Source organism: Bos taurus, chromosome 28, assembly GCF_002263795.3.
Source record: "Bos taurus isolate L1 Dominette 01449 registration number 42190680 breed Hereford chromosome 28, ARS-UCD2.0, whole genome shotgun sequence".
Lineage (NCBI taxonomy): Eukaryota > Metazoa > Chordata > Mammalia > Artiodactyla > Bovidae > Bos > Bos taurus.
In genome coordinates this window covers 38,115,397-38,133,810 of record NC_037355.1, presented here as the reverse complement: position 1 = coordinate 38,133,810, position 18,414 = coordinate 38,115,397, and the positions used below count along the sequence as shown (strand labels likewise).

Genomic DNA, 18,414 nt, shown 5'->3' with positions numbered 1-18,414 from the left:
TGCATCTTCCACAGAGAAATTTTAATCAAAGTTTTCCCAAACTTCAGTAAAAGAAATCTTTTATGTACTTTCAAATACTGTGCCTTTTTATTTAAAACAGTGTAAACATAACAACTCAACACCACCGATAATTGGAAAAAGACTGGTTATGTGAACACTAATTTCCTTGATTGCCCCATGAAAAGAAGGGTAAATAAAACAGACAAATCTTCAGGAGAAGTTTCAGTTCACCTTAGCAGTGGTAAAAATATTGCTTTATTCCAAATGAACATACAGCACAATTTACTGTTCTTTGGGGGACTTCCTTTGAACTGAATAGGCTGGGCTTTGTGACTTCAACAATTTATTCTTTCCATATTAACCACAGAAGCCAATGTCTCGGTCCACACATGGTAGACTCTCTATAAAATAAATAGTAATGAGGATGATGAGAAAGCAAAGGGTAACCATCAATTTGATCATTGGCTTGTATAAATAATTTAAGTACGCATGACTCAGGATAAGTACCCATCCCCAACTTTCCTTGTAATACTGATATCATTAATGAGCCAATAGTTGTTCCTCTCAAAAAGATTCACATCAGAAAATGGTCTAGACATTGTCAAGAGTTTTGTAGGACCCCACCATGCAAGTGACCTTGATTTACTAACTGAACTTTCTACTTAATGGAAAAAATTTAAAGTGAACAGATCTACGAGGGAATTTTTTTTTTTCTTCTGAATATTAGATTCCCTGATGTTTCAGAACAAATTTTTAGCAAGCTGAATACACACACACATGCACACACATACGCAAAATGAACATATGTGCATACGGCATACCGGTGCTCGAGTGAGCAGGTACACACACACACACACACACACACACACACACACACACACCGAGAAATGCTCCTTTGGAGCCCCTAAACAATCTCAAAGAAAAACATTTCTAGTAGCATGATTTTAGTGACACGACATTTGTGATGTTTTTGTCTCTTTTTCTATAGTAATTTCCTACCTCCCTCTGAGATTCTGTGCCTTCAAATTTTGGAGGAAGCTGGCACATAAGAGCGGCTAAGAGTGCCCCGTGATGCCCTCTATCTTCTATTCCTCTCCTTCCAGAGTCTTTGTGCCATTCTTCAAAAAGTAAGTAGAAAACATTACATTGGTTGACATGACATAACCTGTGATGAGGCCGTCGAGTGGATAGAGATTTAGGGTTTGGGATTGGCAAGCCACATGGCAAGGGCCACCTGCTCACTGGCACGTCCGCCCTCAGCATACATCTTTTCTCTTTGAAACTGGGTAATTGCCAGCACTTTTTATGAGGCCACTGGCACTGTGGGGCTGAGGGTCTGAATTGCCCACATCTACTAAGAGCCAAAGAGGACAGTGTTGGGACTAACTGAAATTGTATTCAGAATTCTACCCAAAAGCTTTAGTTGTAAGCTTTATCCCTCCTGAAACATTTCTTTCCCTTTAAAAAAATATTTTGTTAAAAAACACTATGATATGAGGGCGATAGACTATTTGGTTTCTTCTAAGTAGATGCTCTTAAATTAATGCATATAAATAATTTGTATTTAATCTCCTCTCTTTCCTGTTGAGCAAAGCATAGAATGCACAGATTTCTACATCTCGAGTCACTTGGTCAATGCAGGGTCTCTTTGTATTTCGTTTCTTAAGACAAATTGTGCCTCTCGTTCTGATTTGGCTGTGGGACTCAGGGGAAGAAAGGCTGTGTTTTCACTCGCACTGTCCTCCGTCTCTACGCTGGCCAGTTCGTAGTCTTCTGACCGCCTGGCATCAGTCAGAATTCGAATCTGCTCCTGGACAGTTTCTAGCAATATTTTCACTTCTTGTTGTTCTGCTATAAGACAATCGCTGACTGGAATACTCACATTGACAATATCAGCAGAGTAGGAGTTTTTGCACCTTTTGATGCTTTTGACTTCAGAAATCCCTGGCATTTGCATGCAGGTTTCCTCTAGACCCACTGAAGGGATGATGGGCACAGAACTGGCCCTTGGGGATGAGTATCCCATCAGGTCCTTTTGCTCCAAACTATTAAAATAGGAGTTTGTCTCTCTTGAAGGCAGTTGCATATTTATTGATGCATTTTGTTGGGTTGTTAAACCATTGGCTGAGTACCTGAAAAAGAAACAAAGTGTAACATACACTGCTACCTGCCCCACAATATTCAGTCAACAAAGCACTTTCCACATGCATCATCTCACTGACTTCTCACAGCAACCCCATGAGACGGATACTATGTTCCCAGTTAAACAGAGAAGTAAACTGAAGCTCCTATAGGTGAAGTGACTTGCCCAAGGTCACACAGAAAATAAGTGACAGATTGAGACTCAAACCCAGATCTTCTTACTTTAAGTCCAGGGATCTTTCAACACACCACAGCTGTATAGGCAGGTGGGGTATAGTCTTCCTGACCTCTATCCTAGAATACAAAGTAAATGGGGGTTGAGCAGGTAAGAGTGTGGCCCTTCCATAGTGACAAACAGGAAACCCATAATGGCATTACTCCACTCCATCAACCTGACCACCCTCTCAGCCCTGGTTTAGTCCAGTAGACTCCTTGTGGCCACCCTAGGTGGAGGCAGTCAGGAAGCCCACTCTTCAGCATCAAAATACTACAGTCCTAAGTTTCTCTGCTTCACACTGACTTAGTCCAATTTCCAATGGACTCTGTTCTATAGGAACCCCCTTCCTGCCAGTTTATAGAGCCTAAAAGATGGGATGAGAGGCATACAATTCCCCTGTCTGCCCAAGAAGAACATGCGGGAAGTTCCATGGGGCCTCAATCAAGCTAGTAATGTTCCTCACATGGTTTCAGGAGCCAAGGAAGGTAGTTTATGGGTGCGTGACCATGGCTTGTCCAGAATGCCATCATGACATTCCAAGTCATTTAATATGCCAGAATCTAGCTGGCCCTCTTCTTGGTTGTTCAGAGCTGGTGAATTATCCATTGCTTCTGAACTCTCTAAAGCCAAAGATTGGAGCCGAGATATGGTAGATTCACAGAAATGAACAGTAGTATTTATCCTATTTCTCAATTATTTTTACTTAATCTTAACCTTAAATTAAAATTTAAGCATAATCTAAACATATTCACCCTCAGTATAATAAATCTCATTCCCCTTGTCTTACATTATATTGTAAATAAAAATCATGTTTATACACGGAAAGAATAATTGCAATGAAGTGTGTTGCATACTAAATAGAAGCCTTTATTGTAAAGACAAGATCGGAGAAATTTAGAGCTCTGTCTTTCTGCCAGACAGCATAAAAAGATGAGGAATGGCTTTAGGTTGCAGTTCCATCCTCTCTCACTGTGCCCAACATGGAGTTGGCAATCAATACATTTTGATGGAATGGACACAGGACTACATGACCAGATCTTCAAGGTAAACAGTCTCTTAATATCCTAGTTAACACAACAAGAGCTACCATTCACACAGAGCCTTCAAAAGGCACTTTCACCTCTAATTACTTTATTGATTTATAACACTCTGTGGTTTATTATTATTACCATATAATGGATGAAAAAACTGGACTAAGGAATACCCAAATGACTTGCTCCAAATTATACTCTTGGAAAGCAGCAGAGAAAGCAGTTAAACCTATGTTGTTTTATTTTGTTACTATCAAGGCCTTAAATGAGCGGGCATCTCAAAGTGCATCCCAGCCTTTTTTGGGATGTAAAATCTTTACCTGCACAAACTAGGCACATAGAAGGAAATTCCCTAGGGGATCTTACTCCTTTCTCCTTAGTGTTATATCACTGAAAATCTGAACCTAAAGTTTCTGATCAATGAATCAATTTCAACAAGAAGGAAGGTGCCAACTTTAAGGCTTCTGTGTTCTGTTCTTAGCACCATTAATGTGTATGAAGGTAGTGAATGTCTGCTGTCAAATTCACCAATGGCACAGGGCCAAGAAATTTTATTAGGATAAAATCATCTTTCATATGGATATCATCAGAGTATATCCATGAGCAGAACCTAACAGGATGAAAAGTAGTGGTGACAGATGCCAATTCTTAATACCTGGATCTGAACATATTTGTAAAAATGGCTAAAGGTGTAAATATCTTATAGGATTTAGTCAACCGACGCTTTAACAAGTCCACAATGTGACATGACTAAGAAGTAATCCAAGGCAATTCAAGCCAGACTTGGAGCTGTCTTCCAATATGCCTGTGGGCTGCCCTGGGTGGCTCAGTGGTAAAGAATCCTCCTGCCAATGCAGGAGACCTGGGTTCCATCCCTGAGTCAGGAAGATACTCTGGAGAAGGAAATGGCCACCCACTCCAGTGTTCTTGCATGGAAAATCCCATGGACAGAGGAGCCTGGCAGGCTACAGTCCATGGGGTCACAAAGAGTTGGACATGACTTAGTGACTAAAGAGCAGCTGATAGATGAGAAAGGAATTGCAGTTGACTTCTGCGTCATCTCACAAGCCAGGTATGGGTCACACGCTGGCAACAACTGAAATCTAAAATGCTGCCCTAACATGAAGGTGTACTTGAAACTATTAGAACTCTCCAAAATGTGACTTTGTTTTGGATCAGAAAAGATTTCAGTTTCCACCACCATTATATGCTCTGGAGTCTTAGACAAACACGGAAGCCTCACTTTAATTCTCTCATTAATTAAAACTGTTAGGTTGTAATGCTGACCTGGGGGCTGCTCTGAGGACTCGCTGAAGTGATGCCTCTGCATGAATCAGTAGAGGCACACTGGTGGTCCTCCCTTTCTTCCTAGAGTTGCTGCGAGTGTTCTAGCACTGGGCTTTGAGTAGGAGGTGACACTACTCTCCAGAAGCTTAAGTTAAATTTCTAGATGTGATTCTTGATTAGAAGATAGTCAGAATTCTACATTCCATCATAGTCCATGACTGTCACATTCTATCCATAAGCACATCATTCATTGACTGTAAAGTACCAGTTTGGATTGCCCTTCTTCCGATGATCCCTCAGCAAAGTAAGCACACGTGCCATTTCCTTTGTAGCTATGTAAACAAAGCCTCCTTTTAAAGAGGGAAGATTTCAACAATTAGTCATTTCGTTTGATTCCCAGGAATTCAAGGGTCAGGCTAAGAAATATGTGTTTCCCCAGAGGACTCTAGGACCCAGTTCTTGGTGCATATGGCATTAGAATGAACAGACTAAATTGAAGGAATCTAATTTTCCCTCTGGAGCCATACGATTAGAGATTCCACATGTATACATTGCCATTCATGACTGAGATTTTTCTTCACGTTCCTTTCCTGGTTTCGTGGTTTATTGGGTCAGAAAGGCTGGTATTCAATGGTTCTTTTATATGGGATATCTTATCTTTGGGTTCACCATTGAAATTCTTTTATCTTTCATGCATTCATCTCTAAACTTCCTGAAGAATAACTGAATATAAGTTTGTGAAGTTGCTATTTAAGTGAGATGGATGATGAGTATGTTTCAGATCCCTTCTACTTTGAAGGAAGCAGTCTCTTGTGATTCTCGCTCTTTCCGTTTAGTATATGAATCCATCAGTTTGATTTGCCTGACATAACGCAGTTCAGAGCTTTGTGAGCCACTAGCCATAGTCGACACCAAGCCACTGACCAGGGGAAAGGCTCTTGAAGAAGCTCCTTTCCACCTGACTCCCTCCTCAGGCTTCACCAAGTCAGACACTGGGTTCAAGCTGGGCTGAAGTTAGTGCCAAGGAGAGACATCATATACACGGGCAGTCTAAGTAGCAGACAGTGCCCATGTGCTTCAGGAGCAAGCAGCAGATGGCTGACGGCGCTTATAAACTCATTCATTCCCCCTCCAGGCAAGGGCCAGCTTTGAAGAAGGCTTTTAGCTGTGAAATTCTATTACCAATTCCATTTCCAGTCCGGTGAGATGGTCAGTCCCCCAGGAGTGGGAAATAGCCGTTCTCAAGAACTGAGAATGAGATTGCTCCTTGAGATTCATTGTGCTGAGCACACAGTGACTTAGAGTCATCATTTATCAACACTGGGTGCGTATCACATTGGAAAATGCATGTGGCCAGCCAATTGAAGAGAATATTCCAAACCCAATGACGGTTGAACCAAAACAAAATCTCCACCAGGCAGGATAAGTGTTAAGTCCCCCAGGAGTTAAAAAGCAAAACAGTGCCTGAACATGCCCTGGAAATCTCTGGGCCCTTGGAGATTTGTGTATGTTTGGTTCAACACTATGCCTGTCACAGAGCAGCCTCTTAGGTACATTTGGAATGATAGCCGTGGTAGTGCCCAGCAGAGGAAAGAAAGCATGGACTGAGTTCTCTGTCCACTCACAACATCTCTGAGCTTGATTTCACCTCACTCATTCTCACTCTAACATTCATCCTGGGGCAGTGGGGAGAGGGTTGGGGGGAATACCTAAGTAACAGACGTTATTACTGATTGAAGAAGAAAAATAATTATGAAACATAATTAGCTATAGGCTAATGCAAGCCCCTTTTCCAGCCATGAGGCAAATAGAGATGCAAACCGCTTCCTGAAACTTGTATTATGTATTTTGGACAACTTAGCTATTATGTTGAATGCGTAAATCTCACCCCAGACCTGTACCGATATATTTTACAGTCCAATTGGAATTGCTTCACAATTACAAAATTGAGATACAAGCTCTTTATTTATCTTCTAGTCGTCCTACAGAAATCTGTGGCCGAGATTTGTCAGACACGGCACTGTTGCATGTATATCCTGCCCAGAGGGAAAGACAAAGTTAAGGATCTGGGACCTCAAACCTGCTTTGACTTTCAACTTGCTACAGACTGGGTAGAAAAATCACCCAGACCAAAGAAATGTAGCCTGGCTTATTCAGAGAGAGAGAAGAAGACTGGATGCAACAGGCTTGAGTGAAGGAATGGATTCTTAGACTTTCTGAAGTAAACCCTGATTGCATTGCTCTTGAAATTAGTAGTAATACCATAATTGTTCCCATGGCAATAAATACAAGTACCCCTTCTCTGCTTACTATGTGTCAGGCACAAGCTCTTGACACATGTAATTTCTTTTTAATCTGCCTGACAATCCTCAGGAAGTCTCGTACTATTTTGTTCAATGTATAGACTAGAAAACATAAGCTTAAATGATAAAACTTTCTCAAATTCAAACAAGGAGTAATCCAGCTTGTCAGTTTTGATAAGGGTGCCATCTTTGGTTGGATAGCTTAGTCAGTTAGGTAAGTGGTGTCTAAAACTCACTCTCCACTCCACTCACCATTCTATGAGCCCATGCAGGTCCACGCCCACTCACAGGAAGGGGCACTTTTTGCACTGCGAGGATGGGCAGCAGCCACTGAGTCCCAAGCCCAGTTTTCCACCCCTGCACTGTGAGTGAAACTAGAGATCTGAGTTCAGCTAGTTGTGCCTTGACAATATGCTGTCAGCATTGACTGAGGCACGTTCAAGAATGCTCTATGGAGCAGATGCTACTTCTGTATTACCGGTAACCGCTTATGGTATTTTCCACAATAGTCATTAGAGAATTAAGTCCTTTTTTCCCCCCCCAAACCTAAGGATGAAGGAATACTTTTGTCCTCCTAAGAAATCCCTAGTTTTTAAAGTCAAAGACATATTCCCAGTTATTTTAGAAACTTTACTAAAACATAGTCTAGATATCTATATACTTCTTAATGTTACATTTCTTTTCCATCTAACATTTCCCAAATATCTACTTCCATTTTATCTATTCTTTATAGTTTATCTATTCTTTTGTGGAACAAAGATGGAAGCAAGCATAAATAGCCAATTAGTGAATCAGTGAATAAAACCCCAAGGAACATTAAAAACTCCATTTAAAACTCTAGCATTCACCCGCCCTAAATTCCATTGCTCTTAAGACCTACCCTTGGCAAGGTATTGTATCCTGGTCTGGGATCTTTGATTCCTCCAGTTGCTGATATGCTGGTCCCACGAGTCCACCCAGCCTACTTCGGGGTGATGGGGGTGTCCTTCTGAAGGCATTCCTATGGAGCATACCACTCCTTTGCCCTGGACTGCAGCAAGAGGAGAGGGTCCTGATGGTGGAAAGAAAACCAACAAACAAATTGATCATAGCCATTTCCTCACAGGTGGCTGCTCAGATTCTTCAAGCACTGTATTTGCACCCCAGATCTTCAGAGTTCTAGACCAGGTTCCATCCATGCCTGCAGGATATTGGCTAGGAGGGTTCGAAAGTTGCTGAATCTATTTTATCTTTGGACAGACTAAGAAGAAGAGATGTTCAGTTCCTCTGTTTCTGGCATTCCCGTCTGGAGCTTAAAGAATGTTCCAGCTCCTGATTCCCATCCTCCCTCATCATCCATGCTCCAGCAGGGCCTCTAATAGAAATAAAAGTGGTCTTGTTATTAAATGGTGACAAGAACTAAACCCAAGAAGCCTTAAGGGGAAAATGTCAATGGTGTTAGTCGTAGAACAAACAAGTCTTATTTTAATTGCCGTTGTTTCCTTAAAATATATGTTATTTACTTTGCCAGTCCACAATCTCAAATTTTCATAAATCCTGAGAACCTAAATTATTTTTCTTTTGAGGTTTCCTTTTCCTAACATTTTTATTGAATGAAAGATTCTTTAAATTATATAGTGTTTTACAATTTTCAAAAGAGTCATGCGTGACTTTATATAATCCCATATTAACCCTTTGAGTTTGCTTTTCATAAATGTCTGATCATATATTTCATTTGATTTATACATCCAAACAGCCAAATAACCATATGTTATCAGATGCTATCAAGGGGCAAATAGCATACATGGGATATAACCTCGGGTAAGATCCCTACATAGATTATAGTAAATAAAGAACTAGACTCTCTACAGGAATCACTTACTAATTTGCCACGTTACTAATTCCATCCATATCTATTCCTCTTTCCACGCCACTGAATTTTCCCTACTACCACGTGAAGTGTAAGAACTCTGTTCCTGTATAAACATTCCCTGAGATTCCTGTAAGATAGTTTAGAATGTTTGTGTTACATTCTCATTTAACTTTGAAAATAGCAATACAACCATTCACAGAGCAAAAACATTTTCAAAATTTCAATATGCCATCAAGTTCTAAAGGAACCATTCCCCCAAAGGAACTTTACCCATATTACTACATTATATGGAGTTCTGTAACTTTTCCCCCCACCAACATTACTGTTATTTCAACTTAATAAATACAAGACCTCTCCTATGTTATTTAGGGTCAGGATTTGAAAACCAGACATATGAGTGCTAGTAGCCACGTTCCTGGGTTTGGCTAGGGAAAGCGACCACACTTTAGAACTTCGTATTTGTCAAGCCTATCCCTAACTTCCCGAGTTTGTGCAGATACCAGATTTTACCTAGCATGGTTATTACAATTTCATTCTTCAGCATAATATTTCTAATGTGTTGAATCCTAAAATGCGTAACAAGGGACATCTAGCTGGGTCACCAAGCCAGCAAGTTTAAGGAGCTGCATAATAACCGATTCGTTTCTCTGCCTTCCAGTTTCTATATACACTGGTGGCAATTGTGAAGTTCACAGAGCACTTGGGCTTGGATGCTAGAATTAGCCGCATTGGGTCTGTATGTTACTAGCAGCATGATACTGGGAATAGTATTTATACAAGTCAGAGTCCTGGAGGGAAATAAATGGCACCAGAAATTGGATCATTTGGGAAGATTTGCTGTTTAGAAATGTATGTTCACTGTTTGAGGGGAGAAAAAAAGAAGAACACACAACAGGACACTACTGTACTTAAGGGCTGGTAACAATGGGAGGCTGTTACCATCCTTGTTACTGAAAGGACGGGGGGAAGGAGCAGTTACCTGACTGAAGAGAGAAAATGGTTGTAAGAAGAGGCCACCTGGCAGGTGCTGTGGCCCCCAGAGGAGGGCCGTAGCCAAGGCCACCAAGCAGGGAGGGAGGGGCAGGAGTGCCAGCACCTCACTGGCCCTGCCCTTCCCTCACTTGGCTGTGCACCGCAGTGAGACAACAGAAGTCCAAAGGCAAGACAAGGTGCTGCCCGTGTTAGTGCACCAGGCAGGGCAGAAAAGGGAACGCCTAGACATCGTGCATGTGTCGAGGTATTTTCATAGTATTGCTGTGGGGATTAAAGAGCTCAAATATGTAGCGTTTAGTAGGAAATCTGGCACTTGGTAGGTGCTCAACACAATGAGTTCCCCAACTCCTCTGCTCAAAATGACAACTCAAAGGCTCATACTAATCACTGAAAACCCTGGAATTCTTTTACCTTAAAAAACCTATATATGTCCTGGCTATAAATGAGTTATATTGCCAAAATTAATGCACTAAGTATGACATGACATAATAGATTGCTTCTTTAAAGTAAAGAGGGGGGTGTTGGACTAAACATGAGAAATAATGGCTTTGAATTAATAGCTTTTGTTTCATAAATGAGTTATCCAAATGAGTCAGATTTGCAGTACACCAAAAGAAATGAATTATTCATAGCTAGCCAAAATGGCACAACAACAGAGTCTACGGGTATGAACTAGTAACCCATCTTAAAAAACAGTTCTATACCTATTGATCAATCCACTATTCAAGCTTTAAAACCCAGTGGCATTCAGGAAGTCATGGAGCAGTTTGCAGGATGTATAAATCAGTGACTAGGTTATCAATCACAAAAACGTTTAAATCTGCTGCATGTTTTACAAAACAAAAGCTATGATATATTGAACTATAATTTACAAAGTTCTAAAAGCACTTTATAAATCAACCCTTGCCGGTCTATCAGGACACAATGCATGCCAACAAATACTGCAGTGTCATTGAAGCAAACAAACAAGAAGGTCTCTTAGAGAGTTCCTTATTTGACCTGTGAGTGATTCCCAGAAGCCATAGTAGAAGCCAAATTTAGGAGGGGGTGTATCAACAGACAAAAATAGGGATAGGGTTATCTGCAGGTCAAATACATTAGAAGCTGTCATTCTTTATCCTATCAACTTTAACACATGTATGACATAATATAATACTTAATATTATACTTTATTTTATTTGACTGGATGAAATACCTCTTTAACATGGATTACAATCTGCAGAGGGAAATATGCTTTTGGAAAAAAAAAATGTCTTCTAAAAGGCTGATAATTTTGTATCTAATTTCCTAATTGAAGAACATCCATTAAGTCCAGTGAACTTAAAATGCTCTTTTCATAGGGAAATATTTGTAAATTCCCCTACTGATATAAACCAAAAGTTGTACTCAGTAGCTAAAGCAGTTATGCAGTGGCCAAACATATTTCATCCTGTGTTGAAAATATTTAACCCTTTTTTTTTTTAACTTAGCAAACCCTTAATATCTCAGTCTCTACTCATGTAGATTTTAAGAATAAAAATCACCATCGAGTACCAATGATTAGTATCCAGAGTGACATGAAAATCCCATAGTAAATGTGGCCAGCATCAGTAAACTCTTTTGGGGGGACTCCTTCAGAGGTGGGACAGAAGTTAGCTTCCTTGAACAATGCATTTTTCTCTCATAGTCATTTCCAAAATGTGGCCCAGATATGTGAAAACCAAGGGTCAACAACATTTTTCTTTCATTGCTGGAAACAAACAACTTTTTTTTTTTTTTTACCTTTTCCATTTAAAAAAATATTTATTCTCTTTATAATTTAAGAATTTTTTTTAACACCGTACTTCCTTTCTTTTAAGAAAAGACTTCCTTTTCTTAAATTTTTTTTTTAACACTGTACTTCCTTTCTTTTAAGAAAACACTGTACTTAAGCTTTCTTTTAAGAAAAGAAAGCTTAAATCTTTGGACAACTTCCACAAAGACTGACAATGTATTTTTGGATGTACATAATGTCTATTCTAGCAGGTCTCAACTGTTGGCACCTTAGAACAAAGCTTTCAATTTTTGGAGTTCCAGATTCCTTATGTATAAACATAGTATGTGACTAGCAGATGCTGAGAATGTACTCAGCTTCAGAATGCTATAAAATTGAAAACTTTTATAAGATAACTTTATTTTTGGCTTTCTTCCCCAAATAGCCAATTTTATGGTCAGCATGTAAAAAAAAAAAAAAAAAAAGTCCCACTCCACTGATAATGGAAGATCTAATATTAAACCAAGAGAAGATTTAGCAGGATTCTTCCCCCGTGAGAACTACGTGTGAAGATCTGGAACATGTGCTATCAGCTGCCTAGGGAAGAATGAGTCATTAAATCTGCAGTGATAAGGCAGGCTAGGAAAAACCATGTTTTTAATGATTTTTCAGATAGCAATTGTTTCATTCACTGGTCTGTGTCTGCAGCCTTGATGGGTATTGTTAATAAGTCCCTTTAGGCTTCTTCTAGGTGCACTGCTGCCTACTAGTCTCTCTGTCCGCTGTGAGCCGCCTGAGCATCCACTCCATGGGCAACTAGAGGAGAAGCAAGAGTGATCACCTCTCCTGAAAAACGTTGCTGTTCCTTGGTGTGTGCTGTCCAGCATTACACACTGTGTCAACATGCCCATTCCCACCTCGATTTAGCTACCTGTACCTGTGGTGTTTGACAGATTGGCTTCCTCTGTCAGGAGAAGGGACCTCTGGGAATGACTGGGGGCCGGCAAAACTTGACTCCATCATTTTCTCCAATGCAGTCACAGGATGCCTTTCCGCCGTTGAATACTGTGGGAAATCACATGCAAAGAGTTGAGCTGGAGGAAACGTTATGAGAGGAGGGCCTCTGACACTATAGCTGGGTATCAAAAAGTTACTGGAACTTACCAGTAACTTTTCCACTGGGCACTTGATCAGGAGAATGATAAAGACATCATTTTCATCCCATTTCTCACAATGCTCTCAACCTTTTGCTCCCAAAACTCTTTGTGATTAGATGAGGTCCATTCAACAGGGTTTTCCACATTAGAATCCTATCTTTTCATTTCAATTTTTACCCATGGCACACCATGCCTTTAAGCCAAAACCACCAGTATTATTTTTATTATAGTTGATATAGAATATTATTTAAGTTAATAAAAGGATTTTTTAATCCAATGTACATTTTATCAAAAAATTAACTTGTTGTTCTATTACTAACAATAGGGATTCAATAAATGCTGGCTTATTCAATAAATGCTGACTAAATGAGTGAAGTTCACAACAGAAGTTTTTCATAATTCTGAGAATTATGAAAGATGATTTAGAGTATCTGCCCACCACTCTCCAGTGTTTCCCTTTCATCTTGTTATCAGGTACTTACCATGTCTAATAAGAGACGTGTGCAAACAGTTCATTATTTATAGTTATTAACCCTTGGTTTCACCTTTGATGATGAGATATCACAAGGCACAGTAGTCTAGAGGAAACCATATAGTGATGGCACATTAAGAAAAACTTTGCCCCTAGAGAAATATTGCTTAGCATCTCAACCAGGCAGCAGTTGTTAAGTTTAACATTCCCTGGGCACTTGCACTTGAACAAGCAACAAGGAATAGCAGGTTTCTTTTCTGGAAGCTCCAATGGAAACTATGTTGAGAAATGACATTTTTTGAATGCTAATAACCAAAGAAGAGATTTTGAAATCCAGATATTCACTTGTAAATGTAGAATTTCCCATAAAAAGTATATATCTGCAGAATACATATATGAAAAGGTACATAACTGAACTCACGTACAGAGAGGAAAATCAGATAGGGCATGTTAAATTTCAGGAGTACATCCTAAATGCAAAGATTCAAGAAAAATAAGATTTGTTGCTAACTTGCTGGGGTACAGATTGGCAAAATGTTCCAAAATTTTAATCACCCTACTCTTAGATGGAGGCTACTACTTCTAGGGACTCCCATCATTAACTGTATACTCACTAGAGCATGTCACTGGTACAATTTTTAATAACATCAGAAAACAGACACTAAAGAGAAGCAATTGGAAATGAGAAATGGTCGCAAATGAATACTATACAGTCATTGAAGAGAATAAAATCAGGGTACAAGAAGTATGCATAATATGAATTCACTTGTGTAAATGACGGAAATGTAGTAAACAAACAGATATAGATATATAAGTGTATGTATGTGTTTATATATGAACATATTTAGTTTTGTGTGTGTATCTACATATGTATAGATTTTGTATGTACATGCCAAAGCCTTTGACTGTGTGGATCACAAACTCTGGAAAATTCTTAAAGGGATGGGAATACCAGACCACCTGACCTGACTCTTGAGACATCTGTATGCAGGTCAGGAACCAACAGTTAGAACTGGACATGGAACAACAAACTGGTTCCAAATAGGAAAAGGAGTTTGTCAAGGCTGTATATCGTCACCCTGTTTATTTAACTTATATGCAGGGTACATCATGAGAAACGCTGGATTGGAAGAAACACAAGCTGGAATCAAGATTGCCAGGAGAAATAGCAATAACCTCAGATATGCAGATGACACCACCCTTATGGCAGAAAGTGAAGAACTAAAGAGCCTCTTGATGAAAGTGAAAGAGGAGAGTGAGGAAATTGGCTTAAAGCTCAACATTCAGAAAACTAAGATCATGGCAACTTGTTCCATCACTTCATGGCAAATAGAGCAATGGAAACAGTGACAGACTTTATTTTTTTGGACTACAAAATCACTGCAGATGGTGATTGCAGCCATGAAATCAAAAGACGCTTACTCCTTGGAAGGAAAGTTATGACCAAACTAGACAGCATTTTAAAAAGCAGAGACATTACTTTGCCAACAAAGGTCCGTCTAGTCAAGGCTATGATTTTTCCGGTAGTCATGTATGGATGTGAGAGTTGGACTGTGAAAAAAGCTGAGCACTCAAGAATCGATGCCTTTGAACTGTGGTGTTGGAGAAGACTCTTGAGAGCCGCTTGGACTGCAAGGAGATCCAACCAGTCCATCCTAAAGGAAATCAGTCCTGAATATCCATTGGAAGGACTGATGTTGAAGCTTAAATTCCAATACTTTGGCCACCTGATGCAGAAAGCTGACTCATTTGAAAAGACCCTGATGCTGGGAAAGAGGGCAGGAAGAGAAGGGGACGACAGAGGATGAGATGACTGGATGGCATCACCAACTCAATGGACATGAGTTTGGGTCAACTCCGGGAGTTGGTGATGGACAGGGAGGCCTGGTGTGCTGCAGTCCATGGGGTCACAAAGAGTCAGACACAACTGAGCAGCTGAAATGACCTGTTGATACATGTGTTTCTGTGTGTGCACACAACTCCATAGGATGCAGATGGGGAAAAAACACAAACTATTAAGGTGTTATCCTCGGGAAAAAGTATATTGGCAGGTATGGGCTATGAAAACTAGGAAAATTGTCAAGGTTATACAACTTTATGTTCAAAATCTCTATTTTTAAGTACTTCCAAAATAAACCACAGCATGTTAATAATGACCACATCTTGAATCAAAATATGAATTCTACAAAATGGACTTAAGAGAAGCTATTAAGAGTTCTTGCAAAATGGTTGAGCTGACATAGAACTAAAAGAAGATACGGAGATAAGTTGGAAAAGGTGGTTGTTTTCAGCAACCCCAAAATTACAAAGATACAAAATATGATGGAAGTACTTTCACATGTACTTCTTTGCTGACTAATTAAAGTTGTTTATCATAAACCATCCATGGAAAATTGAACTGAATCAATATGCTATTGAAAGGTAAATAACATCCTGAATTTCTACCTGATTTTCAAATTCTATAAAAGATCTAATAGGATTTTTTTTTCTCCAAACTTCTAAAAAATTGCTTTATAAGACAAACTCAGGTGCTGAGAAGGCTCAGCTACAGACAGAGGTGAAAGTATCTGGAGACATCTGTGGCAAACTGAAGCTTCTGTGCTGTCTCTGTAGAGGGCTGTCAGTAGGTGACCCGGGCCAGTGTTTCTAGCAAGGTCAAGAGCTTCTAGAGAAACTGCCAAATCATTAAAAGTCAGCAGTCCGTTTCTTTTTAAAAAATACAATTTATGTCAATCCTAATTCAAGTTTGGGTCTGTTAGTTCAGAGCCTCTGCCCTGATTGAGACTTATGATCATGAGAGCTAGAGGGCCTTATTCAAAATCTGGCAAAAAAAGGCTTGAATAGAATCAACCTCTTACTTGTTCTCCTTATTCACAACATTCATAATAGATATTAAGTTTTAAATCTTTTCTTTCAGACACTTAGATTATTGTTATACTATACAGTTGCTTCCAATGATACTATTTTGGTCCATTAACACAAATTTGCCTCCAAAATTTATTGTTGTGGCTCTTTCTCTTGTAGCCTTTTTGAGAATCATTTTCATTTCAGTGGCTGCATTTAACCTAAGATGTAGGTTTCAATTGCTGGTATCCCTATCCAAGGTTGGTTGAGACAAGAGGGAACACAAAAAACCTAATAACTTGGCAATCATTCAAACTAATATTCCATATATATTAGTTCAAATGAATTTATAGACAAATTCCGTTTTTCAGTTCTGACAACTAGCTTAAAAATCATCATTCCTGTCCTTAAAATAAGAAAGAAAAAAGCTGAACACACAAAATCAATGCCTATTCTTATATCCATCAGAGTGCAGGGCAAAACAGCATTCCAAAATCTGGAGAGAGAAATGAATACAGAGAATCAGTCAAGATCAGCTTAAGACACGCTGGGACATGGGATCCTTCACTGCCTGTTGTTTGAGGTGATGCAACAACACAAACAATCTAAGGGACTAAATATAACTACATGCATGGGCAGTTGGGGCAAATTATGAATAAGATATAAAACGCCAAAACCCAACTTCCACTTCCGAGACGCCCAGAATAAAAGCAGGATACCACGCATGATCCTTGCACAAGCCCCACCAAGGGGATGGGCATAGCACCTAAGCTCACCCCTGGACCCACTCCCTACCCTTACCCCATGTATGGAACCAGCTCACCCCACCTCAGGGTGTGAGCAAGGCAACCTGTCACTTGTTTTTACTCCCTCCTGTAGTAGCACAAATCCTCATAAAACACTATCTCAATCTCCTCTGGCCTCTTATCAATTTCTGTTGATTAAAGAGGCCAAGAACCCTGGTCAGACATCAGCCTAAAAGGCCAAGCTAGCTGCATTAATGAGAGCTTTCAATTAGGGAAGGATACAAAATTAAATATTTTGCTGACTCTAATATGAATTCCATGTACTATATGTTCATGCCACCATTTGGAAGGAAAGAGAAAGCTTGACTGATAGAAATTCTCTCATAAAACATACAGATTTTATTCTGGCTCTTTTAGAAGCAGTGCAACTCCTGACCCAGGTAGCAGTCATCAACTGTAGGAGCCATTAGGGATGGACCTAATGTGAGCCAAGGAAACACCAAAGCTGATCACAGACTGCAAAAAGGCAGCCCAACTTCAGGAACCTGAACAAGGTATGGCTCTAGTGATTGGCCCCCTGACCTCCCTGGCCTTCCCCAGTATTCCCCACAGGAACAGAAAAATGCTGAGAAATGGGGCTGTGAGAAGGGAAACACAGCCTTCTATCCTTTATAGAAAGAAGGATAACATTCTGACCCCTGAGGCCCAATGATGAAAACTCACTAAGAGCTTACACGACGCTACCCACTATAGGCAGCATGTATTATGGGGCTTGATGTCAAAGACTTTTTTAGGAAATGGGCTTAACAGCACAGTAATACATCTGCTGGATCATTGAAAAAGCAAGAGAGTTCCATAAAAACATCTACTTCTGCTTTATTGACTATGCCAAAGCCTTTGACTTTGTGGATCACAATAAACTGTGGAAAATTCTGAAAGAGATGGGAATACCAGACCACTGACCTGCCTCTTGAGAAACCTATATGCAGGTCAGGAAGCACTGTTAGAACTGGACATGGAACAACAGACTGGCTCCAAATAGGAGAAGGAGTATATCAAGGCTGTATATTGTCACTCTGCTTATTTAACTTACATGCAGAGTACATCATGAGAAACTCTGGGCTGGAAGAAGCACAAACGAATCAAGATTGCTGGGAGAAATATCAATAACCTCAGATATGCAGATGACACCACCTTTATGGCAGAAAGTGAAGAGGAAGTAAAAAACCTCTTGATGAAAGTGAAAGAGGAGAGTGAAAAAGTTGGCTTAAAGCTCAACATTCAGAAAACGAAGATCATGGCATCTGGTCCCATCACTTCATGGGAAATAGATGGGGAAACAGTGGAAACAGTGTCAGACTTAATTTTTTTGGGCTCAAAATCACTGCAGATGGTGACTGCAGCCATGAAATTAAAAGACACTTACTCCTTGGAAGGAAAGTTATGACCAACCTAGATGGCATATTGAAAAGCAGAGACATTACTTTGCCAACAAAGGTCCATCTAGTCAGGCTATGGTTTTTCCAGTGGTCATATATGGATGTGAGAGTTGGACTATGAAGAAAGCTGAGTGCCGAAGAATTGATGCTTTTGAACTGTGGTGTTGGAGAAGACTCTTGAGAGTCCCTTGGACTGCAA

General features: G+C 39.8%; 1 protein-coding gene and 1 long non-coding RNA gene across 9 annotated transcripts in view; one reads left to right on the top strand and one right to left on the bottom strand.

Annotated features, from left to right (window-relative positions):
* LOC101908174 (uncharacterized) overlaps window positions 1–7,068 on the top strand; it is a 609,245-nt gene extending 602,177 nt beyond the window's left edge. Inside the window, exons 5-7 of one of the 3 annotated variants that reach the window (XR_009493272.1) lie at window positions 989–1,127; window positions 3,277–3,403; window positions 6,655–7,068. This is a non-coding gene — a long non-coding RNA (uncharacterized lncRNA). The remainder of the gene's footprint in view (window positions 1–988; window positions 1,128–3,276; window positions 3,404–6,654) is intronic. The other 2 variants (XR_009493271.1, XR_003033062.2) reach the window with 2 other exon arrangements.
* The window catches only part of NRG3 (neuregulin 3), a 1,237,517-nt gene continuing 1,219,166 nt past the window's right edge, over window positions 64–18,414 (bottom strand). For 2 of the 6 annotated variants that reach the window (XM_059882571.1, XM_059882572.1), the window contains exons 7-10: window positions 12,489–12,622; window positions 7,861–8,031; window positions 2,365–2,436; window positions 64–2,132 (exon numbers count right to left, since the gene is read on the bottom strand). In XM_059882571.1, coding sequence (XP_059738554.1) covers window positions 1,625–2,132; window positions 2,365–2,436; window positions 7,861–8,031; window positions 12,489–12,622 — 885 coding nt within the window. In that variant the 3' untranslated portion in view covers window positions 64–1,624. The remainder of the gene's footprint in view (window positions 2,133–2,364; window positions 2,437–7,860; window positions 8,032–12,488; window positions 12,623–18,414) is intronic. The other 4 variants (XM_005226444.5, XM_059882573.1, XM_059882574.1 and 1 more) reach the window with 4 other exon arrangements.